Raw genomic sequence first — 19,094 nt, forward strand, 5'->3', positions numbered from 1 at the left:
CAAACTGGCAGGGATTTGTCCATGAGATTAAAGGAACATAAAAACTCCATAAAATATGGACAAGTTAACTCCGCTGTGTTCCTTCATGCCAGCCAAAAAGACCATAGATTAGATTGGGATAATGCATCAATTATTTTTAAATCACACTATAGCTATCGAAGGAAAATTGTAGAATCTTCTCTAATAAAACATTATCCTAACTTTAATACCTCAAAAGGTCAGTGGCCCCCAGATTGTATTACGAAGTTAGCGGTCAACAAAATAATGTCAAGAGCGGTAGGACAAAATACCACCAACTGTCCTTCCTTGGCCCAACCATTTCAAGGGCATGTAACCTGAGTCCCCCCACTTTCCTCATCCCCTTTTATGAACCCCTCACTTCCTCATTATACTTGTACTGTACTTCCATTATTATTTCTCCGATAGTGGGTTTATAGTGAAAATTTACAAACGTGTTATAACATACCAATTTCACATATACATATGTATATATACATATATATATATATATATATATATATATATACATATACATGTATATACCAGTATATACATATATATATATATCATAATAATAAGCCCAAACTTTTTAACTTGAAGTTTATTACATCTATTCATATACAAAGGCAAAGCCCTTACATGCCTAAGTGCCACCCCAGGGCAAAGGTCTCAGTGACACCCACCCCCTCCCCCATACTGCTTCCCATCTCCACCATCCCTTACAACTTGTTTTAGCAATTGGCTTGCAAAATAATTTAACGGATTTTAAAAATGTTACTTAATGTTCCTATTGCAGAAAGGATAAGGGAGAAGTATTTCATATTCTGTTGATTCTAACACAAAATTCATACATTGCAGTAAAATATTCAGGGCTCCTTTGACTTTTTTTAATTATAATTATTTAGTCAACCTTGTGGGCAGCATGGACTTGAACTGCCACTCCCTAAATGTGCCGCCCCAGAGCATATGCTCCCCCCCCTCCACCCACCTTCCATGTGAGGGCCCTGTACAAAGGGCTTTTTTCCCCTTTACAAGGGAGGTAGCCAAGTCAAAAGGCAAGTACCCACTCCTACCCATTCCACTTCCATCCACCACCCTTTCTTCCCTTTCATCTTAGCTCCTCATGGATGACATTATCTCCATTAGTTTTATTACTAGTTTATTACATAGGGGATAGATTTAGCACAACCACAGTGACACGGAATAATACTGGGAGTCAGGACCTGTTTCTGTACATTCTAGTTCAATTTTACTAAGTAGAAGGCTCACCTTTCTAAAACATAATACTGTGTGTGTGTGTGTGTGTGTGTGTGTCTGTGCCTGTGTGTGTGTACATTTTTCATTCACAACTACCGGTACAACAATCCTTAAGAGGTAGCAATGAAATAACTTTTTGTACATCTAAATAAAAAATAAGATACAAATATCTTGAATCTCTTATTGTTATTCACAAAGAATATGTAATAGGATTAAATCAAGTATGCTTTATAGAAATGTTCTTATCAGTTACACAAGTAAATTTATATAATTGCTCCCTGTAACAAATCAGGCAATCCTAGAACTGACACTAAAATATAGATACACATAAATACACTAGGCCCTTCCCCCTTTCCAAGGTGGATGGCCAATATAAATATGCATAAATATTATAAAACAAATTTTTTGGTTCCAAATTTTGTTTCCACAACCAAAAATAATCAATATAGCAGATCAAGTTTTGCTACATATCAAACTTTTAATAATAAGGTCGAATAATGCTAAACAAGTATTGTGCAAAATAAAATATTCACCAAATACACTTTCAAATCAAATTCATAATATATATATATACACACACACACACATATACCATGGCAGGATTGATCACAACTGATGAACCCTTGGAAGTATCAAGGCCAATTCTTTCTTAGAGAAGAAGGAAGAGCCTTGAAGCAAGTCAGATCCACTCATTTCAGACTTTCTCAGGATCTGCAACAGAATACAGCAAGGATTAGTATTGGCAGAGACTGAAGAAATTGAATCTGGCCATACTGGAGGAAAGAAGGTTTGGTATCAATGTCAGTCACAATCAATAAAATAATAAAACTTCGATGTTCCTACTACTGTCAAAGTATGAAGAAGACCACTCTCTTTTAGTCACACAAAGATTACAAAAACTAAAATTATTAATTCTGGAGCAAAGAAGAGAAAGAGGTGATTTGATATCCATACACAGAATTATAAAAGGGATGGAAATCCTTGACAGGGCTGATCTACTTAAATGGGACAATAGAAATACAAGGAGACACAAGAAGAAACTTAAGAAGGACAGTTACAGAAGAGATCTGAAAAAGAATAGCTTTCCACATAGAGTGATAGATATATGGAATAAATTAAATGAGAAAACAGTGAGTGCTAAAACTATAAACGACTTTAAGAAAGAATTGGATGCGGAATGATACAACTGCAGGTCCCTACGAGCATAGCTCTTCTCCCGCAAAATACAACTAAGTAAATACACAATAACTGTCCATATATATATATACATATACCAAGGGCTTTTACCCCCTTACAAGTGAGGTGGCTATAGTCAAAAGGCATAATTCCACTCCCATTCACAACCCCTCCCTTTCATCTTGGCACAGCACATCCACAACAAGGCCACTTCATTTAACCAGTGACCCCCCTCTCTGTCCTCTTATGAAGAAACATTGAAGATGGGGAAATATCCCTGAATAACTGAACATACAGAGGGGAAAAATCTGATTCTGCAGCTTCTGGGGCTGAATTTATAAAAGATCCTAACCCTTAAGTCTAGACATAAATCTTCAAAAATAGTAAAGATTTTACCTAAATCCCTATGTTGGCAACCCAAATACTAGACATTCTAGACATATGCATTTGGGTCGCCGACATAGGGATTTAGGTAAAATGTCCATTTTGAAGATTTATGTCTAGACTTAAGGGTTAGGATCTTTTATAAATTCGGCCCTTGGATCTTTCATCCTAAAATGAACCCTACAAATTACCCCTTTCTCTATGGTGACACCATCTACAGCTTTTGCTCTATCTGTTGACACATAATTCTATTTGGCTAAAAGACATACATTTGTAAATACGAGGTTTTACACTTCAATAAACCTTTTTGCTGAAGTGGTCTCATCTACCAAATTCTAGCATCACTTAAACCAGACAACCTTGTTTGTTCATACAAGAACACCACCATACCAAAGGGAATAGTCATCTACAGAAAACAAAAATCTAAACAATGAACATTAACAAAAGTAGTGCAAGAATATGGCCAGTGAAAAGAAAACTGGTAAAACATGAAAAAAGGTGCAATCAAGATATGCATATGTTTTACATACATACATATGCTAGGACTAGTAACAGGCACAGTAAGTCCTTGTTATACGGTACATATGCGTACCTGAAAAACTTACCGCAAATTGAAATTACCGTATACTGAACCCATTATAACTTGTAATAATAGGATATGGCAGACGTACCTTCTCCCTGCTCTTTCCTCTTCAAAACATCTAGCGGATACCGTATCTGTGAATTTTTCTTACCGTAAATAGAATAGGGGTTAGTACATACATACATATACCAAGGCTTTTTCCCCCTTCCAAGGGAGGTAGCCAAAAAGGGAAAGGCATAAAAACACTCCCACCCATTTCATCCCTAAATACACTCCACACCCCTCCCACCCTTCCTCTCATCTGAGCACCTCCTGGATGACGGGTCATCCCTGCACCCTGCCCACCGCCCTGGGTCAGAAGCAGTGTCGCAAGACACAGTACATCCACAGCAAGGCCGCTTCATTTAATCGGCGACCCCCCCTCTCCGTCCCCCTTTGCATATAAGGAGAGGACGGGGAGAAATCCCTTCGGGCTGCGTCAAAATTTACTCACACATACTACCCCACCCCCCCGACCATTCCTCCTCATACAGTCACAACATCATCCATATACAACCATTCTCCACTCACCTCTGTCTTCCGTCCTCTCCCTTCCTTCCTCAACAGACATTCCCCTCTTCCCCAAAGCCCCCTTCACCCCATCCATCCACCTCATCCTAGGACGTCCCCTCATGTTCACTCCCTCCACATCTGCCTTCCATACCTCTTTTACTAGTCTTTCTTCACTCATTCTTAGGGGTTAGTAATTACCAAATACCATAACTGTGAATTTACTGGATAAAGAATTACCGTATAAGGAGGACTCACTGTACCTGAAAGGCAGATGTCTGAGAAAATTAATTCCATTCTGTCAATCACAACCCTGGTATGTGTATTTGTTTTTGTTTGGATTTGCTGTGGAGTATGCTAGGTTGTTTTAACTAAATAAAAAACTGCCAGTGATATTTTCTTGTTGCAAGTGGTGGGCTGTGTTTGTGTGATATGATGTGAGGGGAAGCTGGGTGTTGATGGTTATTGTATAGAAGTGTGCACCTTTAATTTTCATCTGCTGCTAAACGAGGAGGATTTTTTTTCCGAGTGTAAGTGTTCTGTTGGAGTTATTTTTGTGGAACCCATTGTTACTCTTGAGACTATTTTGTATTTGTAGCTTGTCTTTTTTTCTCTAATTGTTGAGTACTATGCTGTGGAATCAATAGTATGATTCTTAAAAAGTTATTTGTATTCAGCCCTTTTGCCCACAGCAGAAACAGTTATGATAATGCTCTTCAGTCCACACATCAAGAACATGACGATACATACATATACTATACATATACCAAGGCTTTTTCCCCCTTACAAGGGAGGTAGCCAAAAAGGAAAAGGCACAAAATCATTTCCACCCATTACATCCCTGAATACATTCCACACCCCTCCATCCTCCCTCTCATCTTAGCACCTCCTGGATGACGGGTCATTCCTGCACCTTGTCCACTGCCCTGGGTCAGAAGCAGTGCCGCAAGACACAGCACATCCACAGCAAGGCCGCTTCAATAAATCGGCAACCCCCCTTCTCCGTCCCCCCATACATAAAAGGAGAAGACAGGGAGAAATCCCTTCAGGATGCGTCAAATTTTGCTCACACATACTACCTCACCGCCCATCCTCTCGCCCATTCCACCTCATGCATCACAACATCATCCATATACAACCATTCTCCATTCGCCTGTCTTCTGTCCTCTCCCGAAATAAACCAAGCATAACAAGACCTGTAGCAATCACTGGTTTTGGTCAGAAGAAACATTAAACACAGTACACAAACAACTCGTATATGAATCAAACTTGACTACATCCCCACATGGTTCCCAATAACCAAGAAAGCAGACATCCTACAAACAACATAAAACAAAAATTTAAGAATAACAACCGATGATTTGGTTTTATGTCACAAACTCCCTTTATCATCAGGAGGCTAGGACTGCGCCCCTTACAGAGAACTGAAGTATGGAATTTAATGAGCCATACCCTTGGTCCAACTCGCTGGCAGCAGTATTTTGAACTGCCGTCACCTCAACCTCCTCCACAAGTAGCAACGATCTAACCTGCTCAGCAAGTGAGCACCCTCACAACATAACATCCACTAAAATCACTATCAGATCATCTATGCTCAGAAACCATATTCTCCACATATGACACCAATAAGAATTATATGCACACAATTCTATACAAGAGCCCTCAAATCCACTCATCCAACCCCACTCAATTTATCCCCCACATACTCCACTCCCATTCACCACCCCTCCCTCCATCCCTCTTTTCTTGGCTCCTCCTGGATGATGGGTCATCCCTGCAGCTTGTCCACTGCCCTGGGTCAGAAGTAATGTAGCAAGACAAAGCACATCCACAGCAAGGCCACTTCATTTAATCGGCAACCCCCATCTGTGTTCCCTCATACAGAAAAAGAGATGGGGAGAAATCCCTTCAGGCTGCGTCAAATATCATTCACGCATCCTCCCTCCCCCCTCCCCCCACCAACTGTTTCATGCATCACAGCATTATCCATACACAACCATTCTCCACTCACCCCTATCTTCTGTCTTCTCCTTTCCTTCCTCACGAGACATTCCCCTCTTTCCCAATGCCCCTTTTACCCCATCCATCAATCTCATCCTTGGTCACCCCCTCATGTTCACCACCTCCACCTCCGTCTTCCACTCTTCTTTTATTAATCTCTCTTCACTCGTTCTTTCCATGTGTCCAAATCATCTTAATACTCTTTTATCAATCCTATTTCCCAACTCCCTTTCCATTCCCACTCTCCTCCTCACCTTCTTGTTTCTCACTATCCTACTTAGTAAACCCTACCATACTTCTCAGGCATTTCATTTCAAACATATTTAAACTCTTCCTCCTTTATGTTCCATGTTTTTACCCCATATGATGCTGTTGGCACAATCTCCTTTTAGCATCTATTCCCAAATGTCTATTTCTCATTACACTTTTTAATCCCCCATCCTACTTCCACTCCTCCCTTTCCTGCTACATTTTTACTCAAGTATCTAAAGCTATCCACTTCCTCCAGTCTCTCTCCCTTAATATTCACTTCCAATTTGCTGCCATATTCTCCCCTTGTACATCTCATCACCTTACTTTTACCCACATTTATCTTCAACTTCCTTCTTTTGCACACCTTCCCAAACTCTGTCTCTAATTTCCTTAATCCCTCCACTGATCCTGCTATAAGCACAGTGGCATCAGCAAACAACAGCTGGCTTATCTCCCAATTTTCTCCATTTTCTTTAACAATTTCCATTTCCTGGCCCATTACCCTTCCATTTACCTCTTGCACAACCCCATCCATGTATAAATTGAAACAGCCAAGGTGACATAACACATCCCTGGCAAAGTCCCACCTTTATTTCAAACCACTCTCTCCATTTCTAATTCTAACACAGGCTCTACTACTCTTGTAAAAACTCTTGACTACTCTATGGCTTTCTTCCTATCCCATATATCTGCAATACCTTCCACAATACCTTCCTGTCTACCCTGTCATAAGCCTTTTCCAAATCCATAAAGGCCCAAAATACATCCTTACCTTTTCCTAAAGCTTTATCATATATCTGCCTTACCACAAAAATTGGATCCATGCAAACCCCACCTGTCCTAAACCCCCTACTCTTTCTCACCAATTACTCCCTCCGTTCCTCTCCAAATCCTCTCAATCAAAACCCTCCCATAAGCCTTCCCAACTACACTCAACAAACTGAGCCCTCTGAAACTACTACACTCACACTTGTCCCTTTTTCCCTTGTAAAGTGGAATTATACAGGCACTGCTCCAGTCCTCTGGCACTCTACCCTCTTTTAGACAAACATTAAACAATTTCACCAGCCAGTCCACCATCAATGTAGCTCACTTTTTTTTAGACACTGCACATGACACCCATCCAACCAAGGTGCCTTACCTGCTCTCATCATTTTACTGTTTTCATCTTATCTTTCCTTATTTCTCCTCTATTTTCCTCATTCATCACTATCATTTTCTTAGTGCTTCCCACTGCAACTACCTTTCCCTCCCTATCCTCCTTCATATTTAGTAACTCCCTAAAATATTCTGCCCATCTTCCTCTTACTGCCATCTCTTCCATTTTCATCTCTCCATCTGCACCTTTTACCTTTTATTCTCTACATAATTCTCCCCCCTTCCTCTCTTAATTTCCTTCCAAAACATTATCTTATTACTTTCCAATTTTGTAATACTCAGCCCATTTCACATCTACTCTCCTCTTTGCTTCCTTTACCTTATGCTTTATTTCTCTTCTCTTTTCTTTGTACCTCTCATATGATTTGCTTGTCCTATTTTGTAACCAATGTGTGAATGCTCATTTCTTCTCTTCTACAACCTTCTTTGCTTCATGATCCCACCACTCCCTACCCTTCCTTCTATTTCCTCCAGTCCTTGTTGTTCCACACTCCACCTTTGCACACCTTGTGACTCCCTCCTTGAAACATCTCCATTCCTCCTCCACTCTAAGTCTATTCTATCCTTCACTCCCTCCCACTCTTTCAGCTTCTTATACGCCTTTTCTTTCTCATTTAAGCAGTTTACTCTAAACACCACCCTACCTTCTGTCCTTTTTCCTTTTTTTCCATCTATCCTCCACTCTCAATTTACCTTCCACCAAAAAATGATCCATTACTCCCTCACTCTCTCTCTCCCCTTAGAACATGTACATCCTTAACTTTTCCTACTCTTCTCCTGGTTACCACTATATAGTCCATTAAAGCCCTATCTACCACCTTTCCATCCACCACCCTCTCCCATGTGTACTTATGCTTGACTTTCTTCCTAAACACTGCATTTGCTATCATCAACTCAAGACACATGACCATCATCTCTCCATTACAATTTTTTCCTGGAACCCCACACTTCCCAACCACTCCATCTATTGATTCATCTTCTTCCTAACATTGAGATCTCCCAATACCACTACAATAACATTTCTCCCTAAACCCTCTATGTACTCATTTAAATCTATCCAAAAAGCCTCCCTTTCCTCTACACTCTTCTCACTACCAGGCCCATATGCACTTACAAAAACCCACATCTCCCTTTCCCGTTTTACCTTCATGGAATAATCCTGGCCAAGGATTCAAATTGACCCGGATGCAATCGCTATACAGACGACATAAAACACCTCACTCTATTGTGACCCATTCTCATCCTACTCAGAAAACAATATAACATTTCTTCCTTTAGTGACATGTGGGCCAATCCAGAGGCTAATGCTGTTTACTTGGGAGTCACAGGTCTCATGCAAGAGAAACCAGGAGCAATAGATTGATTGATCTTTCTGCTGCCCAAAATCTATGCCTAAAACTGTTCCAACTGTTCAATTTTTTATTTACCATTCACAACATTCATAATGGGTATACAAAAATCATGTATTGGTACATACATATACCAATGGCTTTTTCCCCCTTACACAGGAGGTAGCCACAAAAAAGACAAAATCCATTCCCACTCATTCCATCCCCACATACTCCACTCCCATTCACCATCCTTCCTTCCCTTTTATATTGGCTCCTCCTGGATGATAGGTCATTCCTGCATCTCACCCACTGCCCTGGGTCAGAAGCAGTGGCACAAGACACAGCACATCCACAACAAGGCCACGTCATTTAATCAGTGAACCCCATCTCCATCACCTCATGTAAAAACAGTTGAGATGTTGATGTGAGGTACTAGGAATGCCCAAAAGCAAAAGTCCAGTATACAAAGATTTGAAGATATGGAAGAGAAAAAAGTGAGGACAAAATTTCTCTATATAAATGGCATATGCTTTGATGGTACAACAAGAAACATGAAAATATTGTACACAACCAAGTGACCGCAACACCAGTCTCACTTCAACAAACAAATGATCAATATATAAAAGTATCTAAAGGTACATATCCCTTGTGTATTTAGGGGATTTTCTATAATTACTACATGCCCATTACTACAGCCTGAAGGGATTTCTCCCCAACTTAAATGTTTCTGTATGAGGGGATGGAGAGAGGGGGTTGCCAATTAAATGAAGTGGCCTTGCTGTGAATGTGCTGCATCTTGCTAAATTGCTTCTGACCCAGGATGATGGGCAAGATGCAAGGATGACCTATCACCCAGGAGGAGCCAATATGAGAAAGAGGGAGGGAGGGGTGGTGGTGAACGGGAGCGGAATGGGTGGGTATGAATTGTGTGGGAGTGGAATTATGTCTTTTGATTTTGGCTACCTGCCTTGGAAGGGGAAAGAAGCCCTTGGTATTTGTGTGTAATGGCCAAAGTCAAAAGGCATAATTCCACTCCCATTCAACACCCCGCCATCCCCCTCTTGCTCAAAGCACCTTTTACCCCACCCATCCATCTCATTCTTGGTTGTCCGCTCATGTTCATTCCATCCACCTCTGCCTTCCACACTTCTTTTACTAATCTTTCTTCACTCATTCTTTCCATGTGTCCAAACTATCCCAATACTCTTTCACTGACCCTATCTCCCATCTTTTCCATCCCTGTTCTCCTCCTCACCTCCTTGTTTCTAATGCTATCCAATTTTATAATCCGTACATACTTCTCAGAAATTCATCTCAAACACATTTAAACTCTTCCTCTCTTATGTTCCATGTCTCTGCCCCATACAGTGCTGTCAGCACAATCACCCCTTAACCTCCTCAATATGATGATGCCTATGTAGGCGTCATGAGGTCCAAGTGGTATACGAGAATGCCAGTGTCGGTGTCTTGATTATACTTATTTTGTAGTTATAGCTGAGTGACCTCCAAATTCTGTGATCTGGTTTGATTATATTTTGTGAATTTATTATTACTTAGAATGAAAGAGAATGAGTAATACAGCAGGGACTTTATATTTTATAAAGAGTTGTGTGATGCATCATACATTAGGCATCCAATACTGTGCACGAGATTTCGACTCGTACTGAATAGGTTAATACAATCTCCTCATAGCATCCATTTCAATTCATCTAATTACTAATCAAGGTAATACTATTGTAATCACAAACCCCAAAAGCCACAAGTACCTGTGCAAAGAAATCCACACCAAGTTAGTGCTGATGTTCCCAATCAAGCCAACTGGACTTCAAACTTTATCTTTACCCTCGGTTGAAAGTTTAGAAACTTCATGATTTGCCTTCATTTCTTGCTGCTTTACTCTTGTGTAGAACATGGAGCCTGCCAGGACCACCCAGTTGCTGACCCACCACAACAACAGTTTACTCTCCATGTACCACCAGGTTGCAAGCACAGTCTGAGCACAGGCCTTGGCTGTTCCACTTATGTTATGGGTCAGTGGAGAAGTAACCTGGAAAAAGTAAAATAAAATTAAGTAAATAAATAATACATACATAAACATACTAAGGGGTTTCTCCCTCTTTCAAGGAAGGTAGCCAAAGTCAAAAGTCATAATTCCACTCCCATCCATACCATCCCATACCCACTCTCTCCCCTTAGAACATGTACATCCAAAACTCTTCCTACTCTTCTGGTTACCACTATGTAGTCCATTAAAGCCCTATCTACCACCCTTCCATCCACCACCCTCTCCCATGTGTACTTATGCTTGACTTTCTTCCTAAACACTGTGTTAGCTATCATCAACTCTCTAGACACATCACCATCAACTCTCCACTACAATTTTTTCCTGGCACTCCACACTTCCCAACCACTCCATCTATTGATTCATCTCCTACCCTAGCACTGAGATCTCCCAATACCACTACATTGACATTTCTCCCTAAACCCTCTATGCACTCATTTAAATCTATCCAAAAAGCTTCCCTTTCCTCTACACTCTTCTCACTACCAGGCCCATATGCACTTACAAAGACCCACATCTCCCTTCTTAGTTTCACCTTCATCCACATTAACCCTGAAGAAACCTCCTCTTACTCCACCACACTTTTACTTATCTCTTTACTTATTAGTATAGCCACACCTTGTCCTCTTCACTTCTGACACCCAACTACACTCTCAAACTTAAACTCAGCCCTTCCTTTCAAGTTAGTTTCATTGAATGCCAACACATACATCTTTCTTCTCACAAACATACTGCCTATCTCTTCCCTTTTACTCTCATCTGTACCACATCCACACAGATTAGAAGACTCAAACTTTTAGGTTCTGGTTGGAAAACTCCTCCCAGACTTTCTTATGCTTTTTTTTTTTTTTTTTTTTTTTTTTTTTTTTTTTTTTTGTAGGAATGGCCCCTTTAGAGCTACAGAGAGTAGGATGCCTAATCCTATCCCCATTCCCATTTTTGGAAATAAGAAAAAAAAAAAAAAAAAAAAAGTTTATATATATATATATATATATATATACATATATATATACATATACATATAATAAAATAAAAATTAAAATAAAATAAAAATCCACTTAGCAACATACATTACAGATTATTGTTTTATCATAGTTTATTCACTTCATTATACAGGATCATATTATATATATATATATATACATACATATCTATGAATATATATATATATATACACACACACACACTTCAGCGAATGGACGGCTTGGATGACGTTCTGAAGAAAACTGAAGTCTGTGGATCCCAACGCAAAGAGAAGTGCCTAGTGTTTTTACAGGGTGGGGGGGAAAATGCACCTGCAGCAGGGGGAAAGAAGGGAAAGGGGAAAAGGGGAGGGATTACTGAGGGAAATGGAAGGAAATGAGGAGGGAGTAGACTTGGCCCAGCCAGACAAGCGAAAGGTAAACAAAAGACTGAGTGAGGATGAAATGTCTAATAAAAATGTAAAGATTAGAAGTATAGAGAGGAGCAATACAGTAGAAAGTGACGAGAATATGTTCCAGGGATTTAAAGAGGGTGGGGGGACACAACCCCCCCCCCCCCGACTGATAAGACTAGAGGAGAGAGTTGATAAGGTGATCGAGGACTTGGAACGTAAGTTAGGTAATGTTGACTCCATTTTCCAGAGAATTGAAAGGTTGGAACAACTAGAGAAGGCTAACAGAAACTTAACTGAAGAAATAGAGGACCTAAAAAGACAGTTAGGAAATGTAAAGGAGGAGAATGAGAAATTGAAGAAGAATAGTAATGAAAACAGAGAGAAAATAGCTAAAGCTAAAAATTGGAGAACAACCCAAGAAGGGAATAAGGTTTCATTCACTGACATAGTCAAACAGCAATTGAAAGAACATAATGAAGACTCAGTTATTAAAGTGATGAGACAGAAGGAGAATATAGTAAGAGAATTAGCTGACAAAAAGAAATGTATAATTATATTAGGAATGGAAGAGAAACATAACCCAGATAGAACCGCAAGAATCAAGGATTTAAATGAAAGAGTAAGCAGTTTATTAAAATTAGTCCAGGAAGATGAACCAGAAATTATAAAGGAAATTGAGGAAAAATTCAGACTCGGAAAATATAGTACAGATAAGACCAGACCAATTAAGATTAAATTCAGGTCACAAACAACGGCAGAGAAAATTCTATCCAAAACAGGGAAACTAGCAACAAATGATCAATATAAAAAGGTATGGATAAAAAGAGAAATGAATAAGGAGGAAAGAGAGGCAGAAAAGCAGAAAAGACTTGAAGCTAAGGCAAAAAACGAGGAAAGAACGGAGTCAGAGAAAGAGAGATTCTATTGGAGAGTAGTGAACATGAAAATAAAGCAGTTCGACATACTAAAGAAAAACATAAGGGAAACAGAGAACACAATGGAAGTGGCAGAAAACTAAGAGCGTCTTACACAAATATAGATGGATTGATAACAGGATTGAATGAACTGAATGATTATTTGAAAGAAAAAGAACTGGACATAATGGGAATTGTAGAAAACAAAATTAAAAGGCCCACTACCACCCAACAGTGTAAGGACATGATGCATACAATTATTGGATTAGAAACAGAGAGAAAAAACAAGGGGGTGGAGTTATGTTCCTGACTAAGAAGGATATAAACGTGAAAGGTGTCATATATGGAAAGAATACAGTAGAGATGATTATGATAGAAGTGGAAGACAGAGATAAGAAGAGCAGAAAATTTGTGATCAATTATGTGCCTCCGAAAACAGCCTCATGGGAGGAGAGTGAACATAAAAGTATGTTAGAGGACACAAAGATAGCATTAACTAAAATAATGGAAGACGGAGGAAGAATAGTTATGATGGGCGACTTTAATTGCAAAGAAATCTGCTGGGAAGAAATGACAGTAAAGAGTGGTGATGACTCATGGGGAAATGCTCTACTTGAGATGATTACTGACCATTCAATGACACAATGGATACAAGAGAACACTAGGTATAGAAATGAAGAAGAACCATAGAGGCTAGACTTAATAATTACATCTGAACCTAGAATAGTGGAAAAGATTGAATATAAAACACCAATAGGTAAAAGTGACCACATATTGATTGAACTGGAACTTAATGAAGAAAAATATATCAAAAGAAATGAACAATATAGAAAAGGAAGAATGATGTATGAAAAAACAAACTTTGATAAAATAAGAGAATTCTTTCAACAAGAAAACTGGGAAGAAATATACAAAGAAGAAACATCAGTGGAAGAGAAATGGAATATTTTGACAAAAATTTACAAAAAAGGAGTGGAAAAGTATGTCCCAAGACAAAAACAAGAAAAAGAATATGTAAAATGCTGGTACAACAAAAGTTGTAGGGAGTTAAAAGACAAAAGAGACAAAGCCTGGACCAGATGGAAAAAAGACAGAAGACCTGAAAAATGGAAAATATATACCAGTTATAGAAATGAATATGTACAAAAGTGCAGAGAGGAAAAAAGAAAATATGAAAAAGATGTTATAGAAAAGTGTAAAGATCAACCAAAACTATTCTACAGATTTGTAAACAATAAACTGAAAAACAAACAAGACTTGGAGAAATTAAGACAAGGAGGAGTTGAATACACTGAGGAAATGGAAATGGCAGAAATTATGAACAAACATTTTAAATCAGTGATTACAAGGGAAAATATACAACCTGAAGAGATTGAGTGGAAAGAAAAAGTCCCCCCTATGGAAGAAATAGAAGTAACAAAGAATGAAATATTGACACACTTGAGTAATTTTGATGTCAGAAAATCGCATGGGCCAGATGAAATAGCAAACTGGATTCTGAAAGAATGCAGGAATGAACTGGCAGACAAAATACATAGCATAATAAGCAGTTCCTTGAAAGAAGGAAAAGTTCCAGAAGATTGGAAAAAAGCAAATATAGTACCTATATATAAAGGAGGAAATAAAGAAGAACCTACCAACTATAGACCAGTCTCTCTAACAAGTACAATAGCAAAAATTTGTGAAAGAATTATCAAAAGTAGATGGGTAAAATACTTGGAAAAAAACAACGTACTAAATCCAAGGCAATTTGGATTCAGACAAGGACGATCATGCGTCACCAATTTAATATGTTTCTATTCAAGGCTAATAGATATAATACAAGAAAGAGATGGATGGGCCGATTGTGCATTTCTAGACCTAAAAAAAGCTTTTGACAAAGTACCACATAAGAAGTTGCTTAAGAAATTAGAATATGAAGGAGGAATACAAGGTAAATTGCTAAATTGGATGGAAGACTTTTTGCAAGAAAGAAAAATGAGAGTAGTGATAAGAAACCAGCACTCAAAATGGAATGAAGTAATAAGCGGTGTCCCGCAGGGAACAGTTCTGGCCCCAATAATGTTTGCTATATATATCAATGATATGGATGAAGGAATTGAAAGCTATATGAGCTTCTTTGCAGATGATGCAAAACTACTGAAAAGAGTGAAAACTTAAGAAGATTGTGAATCACTACAGAGAGATCTAAATAAAGTACAAGAATGGAGTAGGAAGTGGGAGATGGAGTTCAATACAAAAAAGTGTAGTATAATGGAATTTGGAAAAAGCAAAAACAGAATAACAGGATCATATAATTTGGGAGAAGAAGGAATAAAAAAAGTAGAAAATGAGAAGGACCTGGGAGTCATTGTTATGAATAATATGTCACCTGAAAAACATATAAATAAGATTTTTGGAGAAACTTATAATTTAATAAGAACAATCAAAGTGGCATTTACATACCTGGATGAAGAAATGGTGAGGAAAATCCTAATCACCCTGATAAGACCAAGATTGGAATATGCAGCAACGATAGGGTCACCAAGTACAAAAAAATGTATAAAAAAACTTGAAAGAATACAAAGAGCAATTACAAAATTGGCACCAATACTCTCAAAACTATCATATGAAGAGAGACTACAAAAACTTAAACTACAGACACTAGAGCAAAGAAGAGAGAGAGGAGATTTGATAGCTATTTACAGAATCATGAAAGGCATAGAAATTACTGATAGAGAGAATCTGATAAAATGGGATGACAGAAATACAAGAGGACACGGAAAGAAAATAAAAAAAGACAGCTATAGAAGAGATTTGAAAAAGAACAGCTTTCCTCACAGAGTAATAGACAGTTGGAACAAGTTAGATGAGAAAGTGGTGTGTGCAAAAACAATACATGAATTTAAAAATAGTTTAGATAAAATGAGAAATGAAGACGGGACCCCACGAGCATAGCTCCCCTTCCCGTAAAATACAACTAGGTAAATACAACTAGGTAAATACACACAACACCCTGTAGAGTGAACTGAATTACCTGGAAAAGATATAAAAAAAAAAAATAAAAAAAAATGCTATCACAGTTAAAAAGGTTAACTCCTTCAGTCACATGGGTACCCTTTACTTAAAAGGATCCCCTGGTACTAATTAGTACCAAATCCTGTATGTTACAGATTTTACACCATTAATCAATACAAACAAACAAGTACATCAATAAATATATATTAGTATGACAGCACTTGGTTCAAACACTAACCAATACATAAAAAACTAACCTGGATCTGTAACCCTGTTACATAGCCAATAGCAAAGCCAAAAATGCCTCCAACAACCATCAAAATCCAGAAGTGAACTCCACCCTCAGTAATCATTCTGTACACTGCTGGTGCTTCCCCAAATATAAGTATCAGGGGCAGGAAAAGAACGAATCCAATTACATTGTTGTAATATGCCAGTCTATACACAGATCCATCCACAACAGGTAGTACCTGGTAGAAGAGAAAAATATACAACATATATTACATGGAGCAAAGATAAAAGGGACAATGAATGGGTGTTTGATGGGTGAAGAGCAGATGTATTCGTTGACTAAGCCAATTCCCTTATAAGAGAAAAAGGTCTTTAAGTATATGTATGCATGTATATATATATATATATATATATATATATATATGTATATATATATATATATATATATATATATATATATATATTATATATATATATGTATATTACATAGCTGCCTTGATGCTTTGTGGGAGGAGGAGAAGAAGAAAAAGAAGGAAGAAAAAATCAAAGAAAAAACGAGAGGAAATGGAAAAAAAAAAAAAAAAAAGTGGGTGGGGGTGTTGCTAGTCCTATCACTATATCCCTATTCAGTCACCTTTTATAATGTGTATATACATTCATACCAAAGAGCCTTCTACCCCTAATAAAGGATGTGGTCAAATTAAAGTATACTCCTACCCTTCAACAATCAAATCCCATTCATTAACCACTCTGGTACGAAGATGCCTACGTAGGTGTCATGAGGTGTGAGTGGGTACATGAGGATGCTGGTGTCAGTGTCTTGATTATATATATATATATATATGTACATATATATATATATATATATATACACACTATAGTTGTACATGAGTTACCCCCAGATTCTGTGAACTAGTTTGATCATGTTTTCTGTGTTTATTATCATTCAGTAAAAGAGAACAAGTATTACAGCAGTGACCTGTTTTATAATGCATGTAATGTGATGAATCGTACATATGGCAGCCAATGCTGCATGCGACAATTTGACTTGTACTGAAGTTGTTAACCCTCCACCTTAGCACTTCATAAATGAAAGGGCATCCCTTTCACCTGCCACATTGCTCAGGTCAAATGCAATACAGTGGTAGCTACAGTTGATTCAACCCCTGTTGCTACCACCTTCTCACCCACTCAAAAATTTACAAAGCAGACAGGAAGAGCTTCCCTTCAGGTTACGTCATTCCTTCACCCATTACCAACCTCCCTCCCAATATAAAAAACACCCATCAATTACTGTAACCTAATGCTATCCAACTTGCATCCTGTAAGGTTAGCAGATTCTTTTACCTTTTTCGTATAGATTGCATTGAGTGAAACAAAGGCTGAAGCTGCGAGTCCAAAACATACTCCAATAATTGATAGGGATCCTGAAATTAAAAGGAAAATACAAAAGTAGAGTTCCTTTTTTTCATAACCATACAACAACTGTAATGTCATAGCCTACAAATAGCCACAACCTAAAAATCAGAGCTAAATTTAGAAGCCTTTGTACATCTGTTATTATGGCCATCCAATAAGTCTTACATACATAAATATAGCAAAGGCTTTTCCCTTTACACGGGAGGTAGTAAAAAAAAAAAGGCATAGAAACCACTCCCACCCATTCCATCCTCTACATGCTCCACTCCCCTCTACCCTCCCTCTTATCTTGGCACCTCCTGGATTGCAAAATAAGTCTTGATCACAATTAAGTAGCATAAGAGACCATACATACATGTACCAAGGGCTTTTTCCCCCTTACATGGCAGGTAGCCAAAGTCAAATGGCGTAATTCCACTTGCACCCATTTCATCCCTACTCATTCCACCCCCATTCACTACCCCTCCCTTACTCTCATCTTGGCTCCTCCTGGATGACGGGTCATCCCTGCATCTTGCCCATTGCCCTGGGGTCTGAAGCAGTGCATAAGAGACAATACATACCTGCAATACCAGGTTCCCTCACAAAATAATAAAAAATTATAATGCCAGGCTACTTCACAAAACAATAATAACTTATACATTGAGCTTCAATGGCTGGAAACCCATAGCCCCTCAGTAGTTGGTGACAGTCTTTGGGACCTCCCATAGATCTCTCCAGAGAGACTGTTGTTTGTGTTGTACTCGTATGTGCAAGGCTCTTTCTATGTCACCAACTTATAGTAGTAAGAGGAGGGAACTAGTCACCATTTGTTAGCTCACTCCTTGTGAAAAGATGGAGGAAATACAGATAAAAATTGATAGAGAGAAATCTTGGGTTTGGCCTGGAGACCAAGTGTCAGCCTCTTGGGGCTGCACTTCCAGAGGAAAGTAAAGGTGTTGACAGAATCTAAAGATGTGACAATGATATGATTCTGACACCCAGCCTGCAATACCACCACTTACAGGTACCCATTGTTTATCTACTTCACATAGTCATATATATCCTCCACATTGCATAGCCCTAGCAACATACAGGCATAAACTAACAAACACAACATATCCAAGTGGAGGATCTCTGCCTAGGAAACCAGAAAGCAATTAGCTTCTACTGTTGCTATTACTACTCCAAGAAATCCTCAATATAAACTTAATTATAATCAATTCTGGATTTAATGCAGGTCATATTCCTTCTGAACTAGCCACTTGTATAACAAACTTAGTTTGATATATAAATCAGAAGTTCACAATGTTTTGGTCACAGTATTTATAAAACTTACTGTGACCAATTTCACTTTGTAACATGTTTAGTACAGTAAGAATAGCTTGTAGTAAATTATACTTTATTCTTATTTACACATGTA

General features: G+C 38.4%; 1 protein-coding gene across 5 annotated transcripts in view; it reads right to left on the bottom strand.

Annotated features, from left to right (window-relative positions):
• Positions 1–499: 499 nt before the first annotated feature.
• LOC143037569 (GDP-fucose transporter 1-like) overlaps positions 500–19,094 on the bottom strand; it is a 49,229-nt gene continuing 30,634 nt past the window's right edge. For 4 of the 5 annotated variants that reach the window (XR_012967481.1, XR_012967482.1, XR_012967480.1 and 1 more), the window contains exons 6-9: positions 17,621–17,700; positions 16,300–16,512; positions 10,458–10,738; positions 500–1,968 (exon numbers count right to left, since the gene is read on the bottom strand). Coding sequence is in view for 1 of the 5 variants with exons in the window: in XM_076205998.1 (XP_076062113.1) it covers positions 1,952–1,968; positions 10,534–10,738; positions 16,300–16,512; positions 17,621–17,700 (515 nt within the window). In the remaining 4 variants the exon portion in view is untranslated. The remainder of the gene's footprint in view (positions 1,969–10,457; positions 10,739–16,299; positions 16,513–17,620; positions 17,701–19,094) is intronic. The other variant, XM_076205998.1, reaches the window with a different exon arrangement.

Source organism: Oratosquilla oratoria, chromosome 22 (genome assembly GCF_046742065.1).
Source record: "Oratosquilla oratoria isolate Oo_2021 chromosome 22, ASM4674206v1, whole genome shotgun sequence".
NCBI classification, from domain to species: domain Eukaryota; kingdom Metazoa; phylum Arthropoda; class Malacostraca; order Stomatopoda; family Squillidae; genus Oratosquilla; species Oratosquilla oratoria.